The sequence below is a fragment of the Lynx canadensis genome, chromosome B1 (assembly GCF_007474595.2).
Source record: "Lynx canadensis isolate LIC74 chromosome B1, mLynCan4.pri.v2, whole genome shotgun sequence".
Taxonomy (NCBI): Eukaryota; Metazoa; Chordata; class Mammalia; order Carnivora; family Felidae; genus Lynx; species Lynx canadensis.
Window position 1 is genome coordinate 15,289,462 of NC_044306.2, and position 22,013 is coordinate 15,311,474.

The 22,013-nt window shown below is 39.9% G+C and overlaps 3 protein-coding genes and 1 long non-coding RNA gene across 13 annotated transcripts in view; 3 read left to right on the forward strand and 1 right to left on the reverse strand.

Moving 5' to 3' along the window:
- Positions 1-15,437, forward strand: part of PRIMPOL (primase and DNA directed polymerase) — a 60,081-nt gene extending 44,644 nt beyond the window's left edge. For 5 of the 8 annotated variants that reach the window (XM_030312118.1, XM_030312111.1, XM_030312117.1 and 2 more), the window contains 7 exons: positions 1,360-1,522; positions 3,161-3,249; positions 6,210-6,299; positions 6,377-6,485; positions 11,212-11,294; positions 11,375-11,421; positions 14,168-14,696. In XM_030312118.1, coding sequence (XP_030167978.1) covers positions 1,360-1,522; positions 3,161-3,249; positions 6,210-6,299; positions 6,377-6,485; positions 11,212-11,294; positions 11,375-11,421; positions 14,168-14,416 — 830 coding nt within the window. In that variant the 3' untranslated portion in view covers positions 14,417-14,696. Of the gene's footprint in view, positions 1-1,359; positions 1,523-3,160; positions 3,250-6,209; positions 6,300-6,376; positions 6,486-11,211; positions 11,295-11,374; positions 11,422-14,167 lie in introns of all 8 variants that reach the window. The other 3 variants (XM_030312114.2, XM_030312116.1, XM_030312119.1) reach the window with 3 other exon arrangements.
- Positions 8,932-10,231, forward strand: LOC115511776 (protein kish-A-like). The gene has a single exon (XM_032592806.1). It carries the CDS (start codon positions 9,192-9,194, stop codon positions 9,417-9,419), a length of 228 nt encoding a protein of 75 aa, XP_032448697.1. The 5' UTR covers positions 8,932-9,191; the 3' UTR covers positions 9,420-10,231.
- Positions 15,438-17,187: 1,750 nt separating the features above from the next.
- LOC115511778 lies at positions 17,188-21,266 on the forward strand. Its single transcript, XR_003968185.1, has 2 exons — positions 17,188-17,497; positions 19,655-21,266. It is a non-coding gene; the product is annotated as an uncharacterized LOC115511778 (long non-coding RNA).
- The window catches only part of CENPU (centromere protein U), a 40,782-nt gene continuing 38,824 nt past the window's right edge, over positions 20,056-22,013 (reverse strand). For 2 of the 3 annotated variants that reach the window (XR_003968184.1, XR_003968183.1), the window contains exon 13: positions 21,586-21,667. Coding sequence is in view for 1 of the 3 variants with exons in the window: in XM_030312120.1 (XP_030167980.1) it covers positions 20,159-20,272; positions 21,511-21,667 (271 nt within the window). In the remaining 2 variants the exon portion in view is untranslated. Of the gene's footprint in view, positions 20,273-21,510; positions 21,668-22,013 lie in introns of those variants that run through there. The other variant, XM_030312120.1, reaches the window with a different exon arrangement.

The following is a 22,013-nucleotide window of genomic DNA, read 5'->3' on the forward strand; positions in this document are numbered from 1 at the left end:
GGGTCTGTTGCCTCACTGTGCCCTAGGGACGCCCGCTGTTTAAGAACCCTTTCTCCATTGGTGACAGTTCTGTAGGACCTGTGAGGGTAAGTCCCACCGGCCAGCAGAGCCAGGTGACAGAGAGGAGTCCCCAGGCTGCAACTGCGAAAATCAGGGCACCAAGCAAAGGGCCTAAGCTCCTTTCTGGAAGATACCAGTGAGCTGGAGTGAGGCAGAGGGAGAGTGCAAAAATTGGGTCCCCTGGACTCCATTCCCTGAGAGCCCTTCTGTAGGCCCCTGGGAGTGCGCCACAGCAGAAGCTGCCCCTCGGGCACACGAAATCGGCCTGTCAGAAACTGGGGGTGGGTTTCAGTCTGCTCTCAGTGCCATGGCCTGGGAGTGGTGGTCTACCGAGAACCGTGCCTCCAGTTGTTAGAGTCCTGTGCACCCAGGAACGCAAGCCTCCCGGGCCTTTAAGGCCAGGTGATCAAGGGGGTTACCTGACACACGGTTTGGCGGATGGAAAACTGCGGCACCAGATGCGAGTAGACGCTTTCCTCCAGCAGATACTGGTGGCCTGGAGCACGGCAGGCGGGGAGCCAAAGATTGTGTCCCCCGGCTGGAGGGGGGCAGAGGGGCTTGCAAAGATGGCACTCGCTGGAAAGGGGGGGAGAAAGGAGAAAAGATGGCGCCCGCCGGATTTAGCAAAGCAGAGAAGATGGCACCGGCCACCTCCATCTCTGAAGAAGATCTCTCAGTCCAACGCCTGAAAGTTTGGAAATGAGCCTCTTTCACATAAACCCTGGGTGCTTTTCGGAGAGCGGCTTCTGCACTCGGCCCTGGGGTGAGTGGGTCTGCACGCAGGCCCTGAAGGAGTCTTTCTTCCCCAGTTCGCCACGGCCCGCAGGTCTCCTAGGCCCCAGCCCGGCTGGTCTTCAAAGCCGTATGTTCCTGGGGCTCATCTCCTAGGCTCAGGTCTTAAACGTTGGGCCGTGAGGTGTGTGAGGTATGACTCCTCCGCCTTTCAGGGAGAAGCTCCGGGTTTGAATTCCCTCCCAATGGTGGGCGTGGGGCTTGTGGTGAGGTTGTCTCAGCCTCTCCTACCTGCCTTGACGGGCTGTCCGACTCATCCTCCACGCGGAAGGAGTCAGTTGGCCAGCTTTTAGGCTGTCTTTCAGAGGAGATTGTTCCATATATAGCTACAGATTTGGGGTGTTCACCCGAGGAGGTGAGTTCAGGCTCTTCCAACGTTGCCACGTTGGACCGGAAGCACTGGTTTCCCTAAGAACGCCATACAAGAGGAATCTAATGTTTGCTGACTATAAAACCAAATGGCTGAAAACATGCGTTCGTAATTATTCTTGTTAACTTTTGACATAGGAGTTTATACAAGAAATAGAAACTTTCGGCTGTATAAATCATCGAAGATAGGGAAGCACGTGGCTTTGGAGATTGCTGAAGATAACAAGTTTTTTCCTAAACATTCGGAGACTGTATCTGAAGAAAATCAATGTTTCCTGTCTTCTTTGGTCAGCAATGTCAGGTAGATAGTATATAGTACCAACATCAAACTGTTGCATATTCGTGAATGCTTATTAAGCAGTGAACAGCATTGGATAGTACTATAATGTGAGTTGGGTAAATTCATTCTAACTTAAGGAAAAGGAAGTTCTCAAAATTCTAGGGTAACGTATTTTTATAAAGAAGAAAATTAAACCTGTTCCATTTGCAAATAGAGTTACTGCTAATATCTACTTTTCATATATGCATGTTCATACATACTTATATACGTCCTTCATTCAAAAAATAGTTGAGATCATTATTTATGTGGTTATATCTGTTGTTTTATCCACTCGACATTATATCATGAATATCTTCCAAGTTAGTAATTTGCAACAGTTAGTTGTAATGAAAACTTAAAATTTGTTTTAATGTTTCTGTGTTCTTGAGAGAGAGACAGCACACAAACTGGAGGGGGGCAGAGAGAGAGGGAGACCCAGAATTCGAAGCAGGCTCCAGGCTTGGAGCTGACCGCCCAGAGCCCCACGCGGGGCTCGAACTCACAAGCTGTGAGATCCTGACCTGAGCTGAAGTCGGATGCTTAACCAACTGAGTTACATTTGTCAGAAGTAAGGTCAGGGTCTTAGTTTCCTTACCTTTAAAATGGAAATAATATTAACACCTATCTTAGGGAGTTGTGAAGATTAAATGAGGGAAGAGGTACACACAAAATTATAGCTGGGCCTGGCACGCGATGTCTGCTGGGTTAAGTGTTAGTTGTTAGCAGCTGTTCCCGAGATTCTGGAAGTACAGTGGTAAGTGTAAGAATTGTATCACTGTGGTTGGCACAGGAGTGGCCTCTAATACAGCCTGAAGTCATCTCCTGATTACCAAATCCTATTTCTTTTGTAGTTTCAGTATTAATTTCATACAAGTGGAGAGTTCTTCTACTCAATGGGGTTTCCTTAATTTTCTTTTGTGTAGCCAAGTAAATAAGTATTTCTCTTCCTGAAATAAAGGCTAAATTCTTTATGGCCAAGAGTCTGTCTTTCAGTTAACTTTAATTCATTTTTTCCTTTGCTCTCATGCCTCCTTTTTTTTCACACTTTTCAAATTATTTTTAGACTTATTCACACTTTTCAAATCATTGTAACAAAAATGTCAAAGGCTCTGTATGTTTGGAGAATAGAATTGTACTTCATTCTATAGCTTCAGCAGTCCCAGAGTCCTCTGGTTCACTCTGTGGTTGAAGAAAGTATTTTAATTTTTAAAAATTTATTTTAGAGAGAGAGAGAGGGAGGTGGAGAGGGGCAGAGGAAGAGAGCGAGAATCCCAAGCAGGTTCCACGCTCAGTTGCTCAGCGCAGAGCCTGATGCAAGGCTTGATCCCACGACCTGGATCATGAACTGAGCCAAAATCAAGAGTCAAGAGTCAGATGCTCAATTGACTGAGCCACCCAGGCAGCCCAAAGAAAGTATTTTAAGTGATCACCAAACTACTCTTTTCTATATGGATAGGATTGGTGTTTTTGTAGGCAAATGTGGCTTGATTGTCCTAGAACAATTAGCTGTTGAACAAAGGATTTTAATGTGGAACTATTTGAAATTCAGTCTCCTTTCCGTAGCCATGTCTCTTTAATTCTTACATAATGTTAACTGTTTCTTTCACCTATTTTCTTCAGATTCTCAGACACTTTACGAATTCTGACATGTGACACATCTCAAAATAAAGAAAAACGAATTGAATGTTTTAGCAGCACCAACACTAAAGGTAATTTTAAGAGAACAATTTCCTATGAAAATTTAAGGATACAAAGTCTGTTTTGCCTTGAAGATTTTAAATCCTCAGTATTCATATCTACTGATCATTTATTATTTTTTTTAGACTTTATTTATTTAGAGAGAGAGCTATTAGGGGGGAGGGGCAGAGAGAGGGGGAGAGAGAGAATCCCAGCAAGCTCTGCACCAACGAGGGGCTTGAACTCATGAGCCATGAGATCATATCCTGAGATGAAACCAAGAATCAGACAGCCAACTGAGCCACACAGGTGCCTCAGTATCTACTGATCCTTTAAAACAACTTAGTTTCTATCCAAAAGGGAAAAAGTGTAAAGAAAAGATAATTATATTTTTTATTTTTTTAATTTTTATTATTATTTTTTAATTTTAATGTTTATTTTTTGAGAAAGCGTGAGCAGGGGAGGAATAGAGAGAGGGAGACACAGAATCTGAAGCAGGCTCCAGTTTCTAAGCTGTCAGCACAGAGCCTGACGTGGGGCTTGAATTCATGAACTGCGAGATCACGACCTGGGCAGAAGTTGGATGTTTAACTGACTGAGCCACCCAGGCTCCCCAAGAAAAGAAAATTTTTAGTGTATTCACTAATTTTCATCATATGATGGTTTGGGGGGCAGGCAATGGGAAAATAGAGTAGATTGTTGGTAGAAATAAACCATTATTAAAAGAAAAACCTAGGGGGGCCTGGGTGGCTCAGTCGGTTAAGCATATGACCTCAGCTCAGGTCATGATCTCACAGTCTGTGACCTTGAGTCCCGTGTCAGGCTCTGTGCTGACAGCTCAGAGCCTGGAGCCTGCTTCAGGTTCTGTGTCTCCCTCTCACTGCCCCTCCTCTGCTCACACCGTCTCAAAAAGAAAAAGAAAAAAAAGAAAAACCTAAAAGTCCTCTTCCCTTCTGTCCACAACCAAAGATGGGTAGCCACCATCAGTTTCCATGGAACCCCGTGGAGATTTCCCTTGCATTTCCCTGTTCTTTTAATGGCTGCGTGGTTTTCACGCATGTCCTTCATTTTTTTTTTTTTTTCAACTTTTTTTTTTTTATTTTATTTTTGGGACAGAGAGAGACAGAGCATGAACGGGGGAGGGGCAGAGAGAGAGGGAGACACAGAATCGGAAACAGGCTCCAGGCTCTGAGCCATCAGCCCAGAGCCCGACGCGGGGCTCGAACTCACGGACCGCGAGATCGTGACCTGGCTGAAGTCGGACGCTTAACCGACTGCGCCACCCAGGCGCCCCTGTCCTTCATTTTTATATTGAAAAACATAGAGGTTTTTTTCTAGGATTTCATATATTCTCCCGTAAACAATTTTGTAAGTGCATTTTGGATTATCATTATTTATAGCAGTGAAAAACTGGAAACAAATCTAAATGTAAAACAAAATGGCATTGGTTACATCCTATAACATACTCTATAACCAATTTATAAAATTTATAAAAACCAATATAACATGGGAAATGTCCATTTATAAGAGAAAAAGTAGACTCTGAAATTGGGAGGTATGATTACAGCTTCATTAAAAACATGGATAACATTTTCTTATGCTTATTTTCTTCTTGTTTAACAGTTATTTCTAGATACTGATTTGGAGTTTATTTCTCTCATTTCTGCTTTAATATATTTTCCAAAGTTTCTCCAATTATGTATATTATTTTTGTAAGTGAAATATAGGCATTGTTTATTTGCACACTTTTTAAAAAAAAAGTGTATTTATTTTGAGAATGGGAGGGTGAGAGAGAGTGAACACCTGAGAGTCCGTCGCTTAACCGACTGAGCCACCCAGGTGCCCCTATTTATTTATTTAGAGACAGAGAACACAGTGGGGGAGAGGGGCAGAGGGAGAAAGGGAGAAAGTCTGTAATCAGCCTTCACTCTCAGAGCAGAGCCTGACTCAGGGCTTGATTCCACGACCCTGGGATCATGACCTGAGCCAACATCAAGAGTCAGACACTCAACTGACTGACCCACCCCGGCGCCCCAATATAGGCTTTATTTTAAGAAAAGTAGATAATTCTGTGTTTAAAGATGAAGTGAGATTTTAAGTAAATGATTGTAAATTATCCCAGTAGATTCTTAGATACAGGATATAACCAAATTGTCAGAGCCCTACGGCTGAAGGTCCCGCGAGAGCACACCTGCAGTGAACCAGTGGCATGTGTTATGTGTGGAAAACACGTACCACCGGGATCTGTGGGGGCAGCTCAGTAAAAGGGTGTTAGAAACGACTTCTAGGATTCAGGCTTGAGTTGGGTGTTTTGAGGAATGTCCAAGGCAGCGTGGATTTGTTTTCAGCTGGGTACTGTCGGAGGCAATTCTGCGATTGACTATCTTCATAAAGTTTATCTAGAAGGAAGTCAGACTACAGTGGGACTAAAGCTACAATTGGCAAAGCAGCCCCCGTTATGAATAAGATGGGCGGCGTTTAGTCATTTTTGTGGTTTGGAAATAGTTCATGTTTTGTTTGTGATTGCAGAGTGCTCTTATTTTTGTCTTGAATCATCTTGGCCACAGAGTGACCTTATGTGATGTTGAAATTCTGTGAAATGGTTACTCATCAGCAGGAAAATACAGGGCTGAGCCGTGTGTGCCCAGCCTGTTTGTCACAACACCAAGGCCGAGCTGATAGGAGTAGGCCAGCTCCGGGGTGTAAGGGGTTGCTTTTCTCTTTATAAGAATGAAGAAAGCAATCAGAATGATTATAGGTGCTTCTTGTGAAAATTAGTTAACATTGAACTTAATTTAGAGGTTTGAATATTACTTACTTGTAGGATAAGCCAGAACCCGTGACTGACTAAAAGACAAATGGAGAAATGGGGGGGCGGGGGGAGGGACCTGGAGAGTTTCTGAAACGTGTAATTGTACTAAAGAACAACTTAAAATTTAACTCTTCAGCTTTTAGCCACTTTAATTATAATGAATTTTTCTCTCTGTTGCAGCAGAAAACATTGAGGGTTTTCATTGTTCGCCCTACCCTGAAATTGATCAATTTGTTCTTTCTTTGGTGAATAAAAATGGCATTCAAGGAGGTAAAGATAATCTTATTCCTTATTCACTGTAATATGCTGGAGTTATAATAGCTTCAGAAACATTATTTGCATTTTAGGAATTCGGCGTTGGAGCTACTTTTTCCCAGAAGAGTTACTGGTTTATGATATTTGTAAATATCGCTGGTGTGAAAACATCAGAAGAGCGCACAAGAGCAATAATATCATGTAGGTGATGTTGTTTATTGAGTTCCATGTATTTAACCAACATTACATTTTAAATTTTTATAATTTTTACAGTTGAGAATATAAACATGATTTTGTTCTTATAATGAATGTAGTTACATCAGATACTGTATTTGGTTTATGTTTGAAAATATTTAATTTGACCAACTTAATTATCACCTTAGCACATGTCATTTTCATCTGTACTTTATTTGGTAAAATAATCCATTAGATAGTATAATCTTGAGAAGAGTAAGGTAGAATTGAGTGGGGCTAGAAAGAAATTAGAGGCAGTAGACAGGAGGAAGGAAGTATCTCTCCCTTGTCTGTTTCCATTGGTCCTTGACATGTTATATGGAGTAAATTGAAATCAAGCAAACTTGGGTGAAAAGGAAACTCTTCCGTGCTAAGAGTTGGAATTAAGGTTGACATGTTCAAGACAAAGAATGATATTGAGAGGAACAAATATTTATTGAATGCTTGCTGTATGCACCAGGCCCTGTTTTAGGAGTTTTCTGTAAAATCCCCCTGGCAAAAGGAGAGGGAGTGAAGGATGAAGTGAAACCAGAAATAGAATTTTAGATAATACAGGGGCACCTGGGTGTCTGTTGGTTCAGCATCTGACTCAAGATTTCGGCTCAGGTCATGATCTTGCGGTTCGTTAGTTTGAGCCCCGCGTTGTGCCCTACACTGACAATGAGGACCCTGCTTGGAATTTTCTGTCTCTCTTTGTTCCTCCCCCACTTGTGCATGTTCTCTGTCTCTGTCTCCATCTCTCTCGCTCAAAATAAATAAACTTAAAAGAATTTTAGATAATACGAAGGTATGGTTAGAATAGGGATAAGACAGAAACCCAGCAGTTACTGGTTATGATATGGGAAGTTTTGCTGTGTTTTATATTTAACGCAAAGCTGAGACTTCTGTATGTCAAGTGTAAATAGCACGTGTGCCAGACATGAGAAAAGACTGTGAAGTTCTGCTAGGAAGCTAGCGAATACATTGGGTAGCATGACTCCGTGCTATACTTACATATGTAGGTTAACCCAGTTAAAAAAAAATAACATTTCAAAAATTATATGCTCAATACACAAAAGCTACACGTAGCTTTGCACACATAGAATAGCACAAAGAAAAGATTACCCATAGGCCCAGAACCAGTGATAACTGTGGTTATAATTTTGGTATATCTTTCTAATTTTTTACTCTATGGATATATAAGTTTACCAGTAAATCATTATCATAAGATGATCGTCTTTTTTTTTTTTTTTAAAGAATTTTTTAATTTTAATTTTATTTTTTATTTTAAAGTTTATCTTTTTGAGAGAGAGCATGCGAGTTGGGGAGGGGCAGACAGGGAGAGAGGGAATCCCAAGCAGGCTCCACACTGACAGCACGGAGCCCGACGTGGGGCTGGAACTCAAGAACCGCAAGATCAAGATCTGAGCTGAAATTAAGAGTCGGACGCTTAACTGACTGAGCCACCCATGTGCCCTCCCCCTTTTTAAAAATTGTTTATTTACTTTGAGAGAGAAGGAGAGAGAGAATCCCAAGCAGGCTCCGTGCTGTCCTCACACAGCCCGACGCATGGCTTAATCCCATGAACTATGAGATCATGACATGAGCCAAAATGAAGAGTCGAATGCTCAACCAACACAGCCACCCAGGCGCCCCCCCTTTTGACTAATTCTCAAATACGGATACTTATTAATGGGATAGGTGTCGTTCTGAGCATCACATAACCTCGTAAACCTTGGAATTAGATTGGACACTGTCACCCCCACGGTTCTGTCTTATTCCGCATTGAGGTTAGTGGTCCTTTTTATCCCAGTCACCACCAAAAACCTCAGCTCTACAGAGACAGGACAGGACCGAAAGGAATGAAGGCTGCTACAGTTCTGAGGCTGTGAACCGTAAGCAAGTAGTTTGCAGGGCGCTTGACGGATGTCAAGTATCACAGTTGCCCTTAGGAACATGTAAATATTCTTCATGACCCTGGGACAGTTTGATGTGAAGTTTGGGAACTGCAGCATTAATGCGTTTATTAGGATTGTTCAGGTTCTTCATAACTTTTTAAGTTTGCTTAGTTGGGTGTCTTTTTATCTAGTACTTTGTCTATTTTACCAAAATGCTTAATGTTACTGTCAGAAATTGTTCATAATATTCTTAAATTTTTAGTATATTCTACATTTGTAGTTATAGCTGCACTAAATTTTGAGTAACACTTATGTCTTTACCTTATTTATTTTTTGATCAATCTGGCAGGAATTGTATTAGTCTTCACATTGGCCTTGTTGATTCTTTTACATTTTGGCTTCTTGAGGCACCTCGGTGCCTCAGTCAACCGGTTAAGCATCCGATTCTTGATTTCAGCTCGGGTCATGATCTCATGGTTCGTGAGTTTGACCCCTGGGTCTGGCTCTGTGCTTAGAGCGTGGAGCCTGCTCCAAAATAAACAGTGTGGAACTTGCTCTCAAAATAAACAAACATTTAAATTTTTGCTTACTTCCTGCCTTTTATTAGAGTTTATTCAATTGTTCATTTCCCAAGTTAGTTACTTATTGGTCTTCAGCTATTCTTTTATGTAAATAAGCTTTTTCTAAAGATCGTTTTAGCTCTGTTTCACATATTTTAATACATATTTTCAGTTGCATTCAGTTCCATTTTCTAATTTCCATCATGATTTTTCCTTGAGTAATTGGTTATTTAGAAATGTTTTTCAGATGTGGCTGGGGCTTCACTGGCCTCACTATGTCTACCGTTTTCGGTTTCCAGAGTCTGTTGACTGTAATCTTGCTGCTTATATGTACCTGTGTTTATATCCTATCCTTGGCACCCGGCCTCCTAGACAGAAATAAAACTGGATTGTTGGGTATATTTTGGAAGTGCGCCAGAATTGGTGAACGGAAGAGTCCTTACATCGCAGTGTGCTGTACATGATGGCCTTCGGCATTTTCTTCATACAGTAGTAGCTGGGAAAAATATCATCATTTAATTGCCAGCAGATTTCCGTATGAAAAAAGGACTTACCTATAGAACATAATGGAATGAATAGTTAACTCTTTTATCTCTGAACACTGAATGAGATAAATTTCCAGCTGCCGTTCTCTATTTTTGTTATTGGACCAATGTTCTATATAAACAGGGTGTAACCATTTAATACGCAGAGTTTAATATGTCTAACAATCAATGTGAGCAGTGTCACTACAATATTACGTTCTGCAAATGTTACTCTGTCAGATACCGGTTTTTAGTGAGGCATCTCTGAGACACAGAATAGAAAACAAAATTGGGAAATCACTTACTTCCCTTCACTGTGATTTGGAAATGATAAATCTTTATGGGATGAGACACTTTTCTGGGCTAGCTTTTTTATTGAGAAAAAAAGGTTCAATTTGTGTTGGTAAGGATTGCATTCATATTTAATAATGCTTGCTGTTCCTCTGGCCACACCAGAGCATTAACAGAGTGCCTCTAAGCAAACTCTATAGTGTATTACAGACGTTTCAAGTATTTAAAACAAGCCTGTGCATTTCTTAAGGAAGAAGGTAAATGAGATATCACTTAAGAGTAGTATTGGGGAAATGTCCATATTTAACATAAAAGTTTAGAATAGCTGACTGGTCCAGTAGCCTCTGAAAACTCTAGATAAGTATGGATAAATATCTTACGAATAAATTGACCAGCTGTCATTCCCCGAATAAGACTACATTCTTAGAGTGAAAAGAACAAAATAGAACAATTCAGAATGATAAAAAAAAAAAAAAAAAAAAAAAGTTTTTCATTTCCAAGTTATGTGTTTCTATTAGCTATTTTTCTAATATTTATTTCTAAACAGTTTGCTTTGTGGTCAGAGATGTGTTGTATGAATACTTTTTTTAAATTCAGTGAAATTAACATGATACCTGGCACAGTCAGTTTTTATCATTGTTTTGTGTTTAAGTTTATTTATTTAGAGAGCATGTGGGAGGGGCAGAGAGAGAGGGAGGGACAGAATCCCAAGCAGGCTCCACACTGGACCGCGCAGAGCCCGACGTGGAGCTAGAACTCACAAACTGTGAGATCACGACCTGGGCCAAAACCAAGATTGGACGCTTAACCAACTGAGCCACCCAGATGCCCCTGTAATTGTTTTATATGTGAGTGTAAAGAACTTCCAACTATCTGAAACAATATTCATGTATGCCTATTACATCAAACTTGGTAATTGCTTTTTAATTTATGTCATTCAAATTTTCTATATCCTTTCTGAATTTTTTGTGCCTATTTGTATCAAATACTAAAAGAATGTTTTTTAAAATCTTGATTTATGGGAGATTTGTTTATCCTTGGAGTTCCATCAGTTTTGCTTATGCATTTTTGAAGCTTTTTTATTTGGTGGGTACAGGTTGAGAATTAGGTCTTCCTGGAAGAACTTTTGTCTATAGATATGCATATAGATATGTATATACATATGTACATATATGATATACGTATGGATATGTATCTATATGTATATAGATATACATATATTTTTCCCCTAAAGTCCATCTTGTGTGCTATCTTTAACAACCACAGTTTTCTTTTGGGTGGTGTATATTTATTTCAATGCTTCTACTTTCTACCTTGTCTGCATCTTTAAGTCTTAGTTAGGCACATCTCTGGTAAGCAGCATGTAGATGAATTTTGTTTTCCATCCAGTCTGGGAATCAAGTTGTAACTCTTTTTCCTTTCTATTTTTTTCAATATAAAGGATTTTGGTTGATCTGAAAAATGAAGTTTGGTATCAAAAATGTCATGACCCTGTATGTAAAGCAGAAAACTTCAAATCGGACTGTGAGTTGTTAATTTTTATATTTATACCAAGTGAAAATAGGAGGTCTATATAAAACAGTTTTACTCTTTTTCTTGTTCAGGTTTTCCATTACCTGCTGAAGTTGGTCTCCTGTTTCTGCTCAAGGAGGTAAGTGCAGGTTTTAGTTTCTTTCTCATTAGGAATCAGTTCTTGGTACAACAGTATCCATGAGCTATTAGTAGTGTTCAGACGTGTCCACATAGCCTTTAAACACACTCTGCAGTACTTAGTTTTCACTTAGGAGCGTGCCGTAGTGATTGTGCCTTGTGAGCACGTACCTGGTAGGATGCACCTCACTGTCACTGCCGCGGAAGAAATTGTATAGATGCCTAGTCAACCACTCCCAGACAGTTAACAAGTTTCTCACGTTTCGTTTTACAAAGTGTACCAACATACTCATCTTTGTGTTTCTTTAAACAACTCTTTCTGTAGGGAGAATTTCTGGAAGTAAATTATGTCAAAGAGTGTATACATTTTTAATTTTGGTAGATATGGCTAGATTGCCAAATTAACATTTTCCTGTTAAAAACCTTTATTTGCCCAAATAATTCACATTGACTATGAGAAAAAATTAGAAAATACATGAAAAGCCAAAGGGGAAAAACTCCTCCTCACATATAATTTGACCACTCAGAGATAACAGATGTAAGTGCTTTGGCATAGATCTTCCAGAAATTTCTATTTATGGTGCTCCCGTGTATATTTTTAAAGTCATAGTATGCGTACTATGTTAGAGGCTTTTTTTCCTACTTCAGCTATCACAAATGTTTTCAGTAGTATGTATTACCAGTTGGTACCAATAAAAATGATACAAAATTCGGCTTCACAATTTAAGAGAGCACCTGTTTACACCTTTGCCAACATTGTTTATTTTTACCTTTGACCTTTACCAACCTATTTGGCCAAAAGTGATATTTCAGTTGTTTTTGTTTACATTTCTTAGTCTTAAGGAAGTTGAACTTCTTTCAGATTTACTATTTGTATTTCTGTTACCGAGTGTTGGTAACTGTCCTATAGAAATGTTGTACAAGGACAACAAACTCTCTCTTCACCTAGAGTTGCCCTTTGTTAATATTGGTTACATTAGTGTTTCTCCCTCTACTGTATGCATACACATTTTTGATGAATTTTGTCTTAGTCATTTTAGGCTACTATAAAGAATACCACAGGCTGGGTGGCTTTTTTTTGTTGTTGTTTAGTTTTTATTTATTTTTGAGAGAGAGTGCAAGTGGGGGAGGGGCAGAGAGAAAGAGAATCCCTAGCAGGCTCTGCGCTCTCAGCAGAGCCCGACGTGGGGCTCGAACTCACAAAACCGTGAGATCGTGACCTGAGCTGAAAACAAGAGTTGGACACTTAACCAACTGAGCCACCCAGGTGCCCCTGACTGGATGGCTTATCAGCAACAGAAGTTTATTTCTCACAGTTCTGGAGGCCTGGAAGTCTAAGGTCAAGGCCCTGGCAGATTTGGTGTCTGGTTGGCTTCCTGGGTTATAGGGAGCCACCTTCTCGCTGAATCCTTGTGGGGGATAAGTTTAAAAATTCTCCGAGCTTGCACCAAGAGTTAACAAGGCTTAGGGCGGAAAGCCGCTTCCACAGGACCAAAGCATAGGAGAACAGGTAGAGGTGGAAAGCTGCCACAGGGTGAAAGCACCCAGGGCTAATTACTGAGAAAAACACCTTGTTAACCCTGAGGTAGCATGCTGTGTCTTAGCCCCTAGAAAAGTTAAGATAAACAGATGTGGTGCCTGGTGCCTTTAGTAAACAGCTGTCTGCTCGGTGTCCAGATTTTGATTTGTCTTGACCCTAACCCCACACATCTTCAAAAACCCCTTTTCTCTCACACAGGAGTTAATGGTTACTGTATTATTGTTTGTTTCTGCATGTCTATCACATATGCGAGCCTTCTCATCCTAATAAACACGGAGCTAGGTCCCTTACTCGGGGCTCTTGTCTCCTCCTGGACATTAGCCTCTCTCGTATTCAATTCTTCATCTGCTCTCTTGATGGACAAGAGAGAACTCCAGACTGAGAGTCTGCGACAAGTCCTCGCATGTCAGAGGAATGAAAGAGCTCTCTGGGGTCCCTTTTGTATGGTTTCTAATCCCAGTCATAAGGGCTGTACCCTCGTGCTTAATCACTTCCCAAAGGCCTCCCTCCTAATACCATGATATTGGGGGTTTGGGTTTCAACTTATGAATTTGGGGTAACAGTCCACAACAGATCTCTTGAAGGGAAGTTGCAGCCATCAAAACCCTGTATCTCTTCACTTAAGTATATTACTAGAGAATAAGGATACTCTTAAATATGGTAAAATTTTTAAACTCAGAAAATGTACATAACAATACTGTTATCTAATACACAAATCTGTATAGCCCTATCTTGACAATTGTCTCAATTATTTATAGCGGTTTTTTAAATTCATGTTAATTCTTAAAATTCTTTATAAATAGGATAACAAATCTTTTAAATCTTTTAAGATAGCAGGTGTATTTTCTAATTTGGCTTGAGCTGCACTGTCTGCTTTTTAAAAAATTCCATCTACGATTGTTCCAATCCCATCTGTGAATACTGAAAAGAATGTACCAGAGGAATTGTGGGCATTTCCAAATTTAGAGTGTTAAGTGTCTGAGTTACAGTGGCAGCAACATTTGAATTAATGAACTCATTCCCATGGTGACTGTATTGAAGACCATATCATCCAGCATATTTATTTTAGTATCTGTTCAAGAACTGGTTTTGTACTTAGTACTTTAACATAAATCGACTGTTTAGTGAAATCATCACATATTCTCATTGAATCGCCTGTACTTTCTTCCTATCTCCCTCTCCCTTATTTTCCCCCTTTGAACTAAAGGAAGAAGAGTTCACAGCAACTGAAACAATGAACAGTGAAACCGAGAATCCTCATAAACCACCATCTAGTATGTTGTCAAAAGGTGTAGCTTCTGATGCTGACTGGGATAATGGCATTGATGATACTTATTTTTTGGAAGCTACTGAAGATGCTGAATTAGCAGAAGCTGCAGAGAATGGTCTTCTCAGTTATTATAGTGGAGTGGATGAAATTCCTGATGAACTAATTTTGCAAGTATTGCAAGAGTAATTAACTCTGGACTGGTATATAAGTAGGCTGTAATTTTGCCTGAAGGCGGTTTAGTAACATAAATATATTAAGTTATAGTAACTTTTTATTAAAACCGTCTATATCAACTAAGTTTTATCACTCTGCTTCTCAATTCTTGTTTTTTACTGAAGTAAGCCAGTTTTATTGAAAATTAGCTTTGAAATTGTAACTGACCAGAGTTGGTATATGTTCATATCAGCTTAATTTTGCATGTTTATTTATAGGTTAAAACTCTTATTAAAAAATTTTTTTAAATTGAGGTGTCATTGACATACAGTATATCTGGGTGTATATTGTAGTGATTTGATATCTTTATACATTACAAAATGATCCCCATGGTAAGTCTAGTTACCATCTGTTATCACACAAAGTTAGTACAATATTATTGATTATATTCTCTGTACTGCATATCACATCCTCATGACTTTTTAAGTTTATTTATTTTGAGAGAGAGAGAGTGAGTCAGTCTGGGAGGGGAAGAGAGAGAGAGAGAATCCCAAGCAGGCTCCATGCTGTCAGCACAGAGCCCAGTGTGGGACTGGATCCCATGAACCGGGAGGTCATGACCTGAGATGAAATTTCAAGAGTCAGATACTCAACCAACTGACCCAACCAAGCACCCCCCTCATGACTTATTTTGTAACTGGACATTTGTAGCTCTTAGTCGTCTTCATCCCTCCTTCTGGTAACCAACAATTTCTTGTATCTATGCGTCTGTTCTGCTTTATTTTTAGATTCCACGTGAAAGTGAAATCATATGGAATTTTGTCTCACTTATTTCATTTAGCATAATATACTCTAGTTCCATCCATGTTGTTACAAATGGCAAGTTTTTATTTTTTATGGCTGAGTGATATTTCAGTGTGCATGCGTGTGTGTGTGTACATGTGTGTGTACCTCATTTTCTTTATTCATCTATCAGTGGACACTTAGGTTGCTTCCATGTCTTAGCTGTTATAAATAGTGCTTCAATAAACGTAGGTACATACATTCTTTTGAATTAGTGTTTTCATTTTCTTCAGGTAAATACCCAGAAGTGGAATGATTGTATCACATGCTATTTCTGTTTTTAATTTTTTGAGGAACCTCCGTACGGTTTTCCACAGTGGCTGCCCCAACTTACATTCCCACTAACAGTGCATGAGGCTTTCCTTTTCTCTACATCCTCACCAACACTTGTTGTTTATCCTTTTTCATAATAGCAATCTGATGGGTCTGAAGTAATAATACCCATTGTGGTTTTGATTTGCATTTCTCTAAGGACTAGTGTGCTATTGTGCCATCTTTTCATGTGTCTGTTGTCTATGTGCATATCTGCTTTGGAAAAATGTTTATTCAAATTCCTTGCCCGTTCAAAAAATTTTTTTATATTGTGTTTTTTTTTATATGTTTTGGATATCAGTCCCTTATTGTAAGAGATATGACTTGCAGATATTTTCTCCATTTCAGTAGGTTGCCTTTTCATTTTGTTGTTGGCTGTGTAGAAGCTTTTGAGTTTGATACAGTCCTACTTGTTTATTTCAAAGCTTTTGTTGTCCTTGCCTAAAGAGACTAGTTCAAAAATATTCATAAGGCTGATGTCACAGGGCCAACTGCCAGTGTTTTCTTCTGGGAGTTTTATGATTTCACATCTTATGTTCAGGTCTTTAATCCATTTTGAATTTTTCTACATGGTGTAAGATAGTGGTCTAGCTTCATTCTCTTGCCTGTAGCCGTCCAGTTTTCCCAGCACCATTTATTGAAGAGACTGTCTTTCTCCATTAGTATATTGTTGCCTCGTTTGTCATAGATTGATGGACCACATTAATTGAATAGCCTATATTTTCTTCCTATCTCACTCTCCCTTATTTTCCCCTTCTGAACTAAAGAAGAGGCCACAGCATCTGTGAATGGGTCTTTTTCTGAGCTATTTCATTGATCTATGTCTCTGTTTCTGTGCAACCATACTGTTTTGATTACTGCAGCTTTTATAGTACAGTTTGAAATCAGGGAACACGACCCCTTCAGCTTTGTTCTTCCTTCCCAAGACTGCTTTGACTATTGAAGGTTTTTTACGGTTCCATACTAATTTTAGGATTCTTTATTTTAGTTCTGTGAAAATGCCACTGGCATGTTGATAGGGATTGTATTGAATATGTAGATGGCTTTGGGCAGTATGGCCATTTTAACAATATTACTTCTTCCAGTCCATGATCAAGGGTATCCTTACATTTATTTGTGTCCTCTGCAATTTCTTTCATCAGTGTTTCATAGAGTCTTATAGGTCTTTCACCTTAAATTTATTTCCAGGTATTTTATTCTATTTGATGCAATTGTAAATGGGATTGTTTTCTTAATTTCTGATAGCTTAATATTAGTGCACAGAAACTGTTAATTTTGTATCCCACAACTCTACTGAATTCATTTATTCAAATAGTTTTTTTTGGTGGAGTCTTGAGGGTTTTCTTTATGTAGTGTTAGGTCATCTGCAAATAGTGACCGTTTTACTTCTTCCTTTCCAACTTGGATGCCTTGTATTTCTTTATCATGCCTAACTGCTGTGGCTAGGATTCTAACACTATGTTGAGTAAAAGGTGAGAGTAGGCATCCTTGTGTTGTTCCTGATCTTAGAGGAAAAGCTTTTCGCATTTCACTCTTGAATATGATGTTTGCTGTGGGTTTGCTATATATAGCCTTTATTATGTTGAGATATGTTCCTTGAAGTATGTTGAGGATGTCAAATTTTGTCAAATGCTTTTTCTGCATCCATTGAAATAATCATGTGATTTTTGTCTTTTGTTAATGTGGTGTATCATGTTGATTTGCAGATGTTGAACCATCCTTGCATCACTAGAATAAAACCCACTTGATCATTAGTAAAGGTCCTTTTAATATATTATTACATTTGGCTTGATATTTTGTTGAAGACTTTTGTATCTATGTTCATGAGGTAAATTGGCCTATAACTTTTTTTTTTTTTTTTTAATGGTGTCTTTCATTTTGGTCCTCAGTTTATGCTGGCCTCGTAAAATGAATTTGGAAGCACTCCTTCAAGTTTTTGGAATAATTTGAGAAGAACAGGTACTACTTCTTTAAATGTTTGGTAGAATTCACCAGTGAAGCCACTTGGTCTTGGGACTTTTTGGGGGGGAAGTGTTAAATTACTGATTGTTTCATTACTTGTAATTGATGTTTTCAGATTTTCTATTTCTTAGTGATTCAGTCTTAGAAGATTGGGTGTTCTAGGAATTTATCCACTTGTAGGTTGTCCAATTTGTTGGTGTATAATTATTCATAGTAATCTCATGAGCCTTTGAATTTCCGTGATGTCAGTTGTACCCTCTCCTCTTCCATTTCTGACTTTATTCATGAGCCCTCTCTTTTTCTTAATGAGTCTGGCTAGAGATTTATTAATTTTTATCTTTTAAAAGAACCAGCTTCACTTTCATTGATCTTTTTAAATTGTTTTTGTTGTTGTTGGTTTAGTCTCTATTTCATTTATTTTTCCTTCTGCTCTTTATTATTTCCTTCCTTCTGCTAACTTTGGGCTTTGCTTGGTCTTTTTCTAGTTCCTTTAGGTATAAAATTCGATGACTTGGGAGTTTTGTTTCTTGAGGTAGGCCTGTACCCGTATGAAATTCCCTCTTAGAACTGCTTTTGTTGTGTCCCAGATTTTTGGAAAGTTGTTTCCATTTTTGTCCCATGGTATTTTTAAATTTCCTTTGATTTCTTTATTGTTCAGTAGCATGCTGTTTATGCTCTGTGTTTGTTTTTTCAAGTTTTCTTCTTGTAACTTGTTTCTAGTTTTATACTGTTGTAATCAGAGAATATGGTTAATAGGATTTGTTTCCCTGATTTATTTCTTGGGGAATACTCCATGTGCACTTGAAAAGAATGTGTATTCTATAGTTTTGCAATGAAATGTTCTGTATATATTAGGTCCATCTGGTTTAATGTGGTAAGGCCAATGTTTCCTTATTGGTTTTCTGTCTTTCTGTTCAATCCATTAGTTTAAGTGGGGGTATTAAAGTCCCATACTATTATTATATTGTCAATTTCTCCCTTTGTTAACATTTGCTTTATGTGTTTAGGTGCTTCTGGGTTGGGTACATAGATGTTTATAAATGTTATATATCCTCTTCTTGTATTGACCCTGAGTCATAATGTAATGCCCTTATCTTTTGTTATAGTTTGTTTAAAGTCCATTTTAGTTAATAGAAGTATCACTTTTCATTCCCTTTGCATGGAATATCTTTTTCCATCCCTTCACTTTGTGTTTAGGTCTGAAGTATAGGCAGCACATACATGGGTCACTTCCTTGATCCATTTAGCTACACTGTATGTACTTACTGCCATTTTGTTAATTGTTTTCTGGTTGTTTTTGTGCTTCTCTGTACTTTCTCTTCATCTCTTCCCTTGTGGTTTGATGGCTTTCTTTAGTGTTTAGGTTTTCACTGTCTTAGAGGTTTTTGGTTTGTGGTTATCGTGAGGTTTGTATGTATTTGATCTACATATATAGCAGTCTATTTGAAAATTTTTTTAATGTTTATTTTTGTGAGAGAGAGTGCGAGCAGGGGAGGGGCCCAGAGGGAGGCAGACACGGGATCTGAAGCAGGCTCTGTGCTGACAGCTCAGATGCGATGCAGGTCATGATCTTGCGGCAGGGCTTGAACTCACGAACCGCGAGATCATACCCTGAGCTGGAGTCTGGATGTTTAACCGACTGAGCCATCCAGGTGCCCCTACAGCAGTCTATTTCCAAACGATAGTCACTTAGAGTTCTTGGCGGGATAGCTGAGGCTGGCCGGGCGGCCCCGGGGTGCCCTGGCAGGACCGCGGCAGTAGGCACAGGCCAGGGTGTCCGTGTTCTCCAGGGAGATGGCTGGGGCCGGAGTGGCCCCAGGCTGAGGGGGTCTGGTTGCACGTGGTGCCGAGGCGGTCCCGGTGGGGCGGCTGGGGCAGGTGCAGGCCTGCGCTGGAGCCGCTGTGGGCTGGAGGCCCCGGGCTCACTCGGAAGAGTGAGTCCTCGGAAGAGTGGAGTGCCTGGGCCTGGCTCCTGTCTGGCCATCAAGGTGGAAGGGAAAGTAAACAATGGTGCCCTTCGGCCCCAGAGAGTTTTAGCAGTTCTTCAGCAGCTTGGTGGATGTGCTAAGCTTAATAAATGCGTTTCCTTTGCTTACAGTCTATTTGTCCTTTAAATAGATGTTTTGGGTTTCTTTTTTTTTTGCTGTGCCCTAGGACTGGCGAGTGTGCATGCAGGCCTCAGTGCTATTCCTCCCTGCTGCTGGCCAGCACTTGGGGGTGAGGAAGGTGTCCCTCTAGCATCGTGCAGAAGCTGTTCCATCAGCCCTCAGTGGTGCAGGAGGAGCTGCTCTCTATGTAGGTGCAGACTCCGCATGGCCAGCGGAGGAGGGGAGTTCAGGGTCTTCGGCGCCTGTCTTAGAACACCTCCCTGTGCTACTCAGGGCAGAGCTTTCTGTCCGCCTCTGATCAGGTGTCAACGTTTTAAATCTTGTTACTCAAGACATTAGCCAGAGAAGATAACTAATCACACTGTTGCCACTTAATGCGGTCAAATTAAAGGACCATGAACAAAGTACTAAATTTTGGTGACAAACCAGCCCAAACAAGTAGACAAGTTAACTTTTCAGGGAGTTTTTATTTACAAAAGTATGGATCGGAAGACCACAGGCTGCAGCAGGGGACTGAGCCTTCTATTCGGCATGTTTTAGTCGGCTGGCTTCATTTCCGGTCAAGGAGCTTCTCTAATTGATGGTTGATGTTTTGCAGATGGGTCTCAGCTCCTAAAAGGGTTCTTGCCTGAACTAACAGAGCTGGAAGGCTGGATGAATCATACTGTCAAAGGCAAATTATTTGGATTAAGTATAACAAACTTTTATAACCCTGTTATACAGCTCCATGCTGAATAGAGCTTTCCACTACTATCATTTTTCAAACGAGGACCGTTATGATCATTGGTTTAATCCTTTTCCTTAGGGCATAATTAGTAAGGTTACAAGGGACCCCTCTCTAGAAAGTTTTAGGCTGATCTAGTTCCAAGAACTGTGGCATCTAAATCATGTACAACAAAATCACTTCCTGGTACATATTGAGACTGGGTTTGGGCAAGTTTGCTTGAGCTCATGCCGGTTTTAAATCCAGAAAACTGTAAGGCAGATGGACTTTTCCTGGAAGAACTAATGGAATGAAAATACCAGGCCCATAAAAGTTCATGAGGGAAAAATTAATCATGTAGAAAAACTAGACAACCCAACATAAACTCGTGATTTTGAAATGACAAAGCCAGGCTCCATGTTGTAACTTGTATCTAAGGATGAGTGACTGAAGTCCTCTTCCAGTCTGTCATACTTATGACAGTTTGTTTAAAATCACGTTTTCAAGGGGTTTTTCTTAGTAATGAAAAGAGCAGCTTTGAGCAGAAAAGCCATCAGACGATTGCTACCACCCACCTAATAATGCAGTTGTTTCTAGACTATCACGTACCCTATTACTGGGGAATTCAATTTCACAGTTATTTGAGAGCCTGCTGTGTTCAAGCTACCATGGGGCGCCTGCTCTCAGGGAGGCGAGAGGGGAAGAACTAACATTTGGTGTTAGATTTCTGGTTTAGGAAAAGAAGTAGGACATAAACCCAAATACCTACTTTCCCTGAAGGAAGACAGATGCTGCAAGAGTACAGAAGGCCCGTGGGGCAAACACAGGACAGGTTAGTACACTCGTGTATTCCAAGCCAAGTACAGTTGCCACATCTGTTTTCACCAGTTATGCTCAAATTCAGTGCTCAGGATGTCTCCAAGTTAGTAACCAAATCCCCAACTCCAAGCAAGCTTTGGGCCAAGTGTGTGTGGGCAGAGAAAACAGCAATTGAAAAGCATTCCATGTCCGTATCTAATACACAGACAAGCTGAAGGCTTTTAGATTGGTGTAAAAAAACTCAATTTAGAAGTGAAGTCTAATGCTGCTCTACAGGCCGACTGTAATGTTGCATCCACCTTTCTCCTCAGAGCTGCTAATCCTCAACAGGCAAATCCCCTCTCTTCTCAATCACAGTGAAAAATAAAAATCAGTGTTACCGTTTCTTTTACATGTGGTTCTTTCTCTCGAGTATCTGAATAATCTCGATGAAGCTGTTTTAAGTTAGATAAGAAACACGCTGCATTCCTAAGGGAAGATTTTCTCTCCTCAAGCTCAACGTATTTTATTTGTAGTTGTTTCATCTGTGGCTCTAACCTACAAGAGAAAATATTTCCCCACGTATGAATGGCACATAATGAAGTGTAACGGCCCAGGGTGTAGGAGACTGAGGACGCAGGTAGACGGAGTGAGGTAAGACCATGCTGTGAGGGGGGGGTTCTATCTTTAAAGGTATCTTCAGTTCTGAAATTACGAATGTGGGACAGAGTCTAGATTTCAATTTGAAATACAATACACAATGAAGAATTAGAAATGACATCCACAGACGAAGAGGTCTTCTAGATCCTAAAACCTGTCCAGTCATATTGTTGGGAACCACTGAATTAAGACACAGTTTGGTTAACAAGTCATAGCCTCAGGTGGGAGGAGAGAGGCCGCGCAG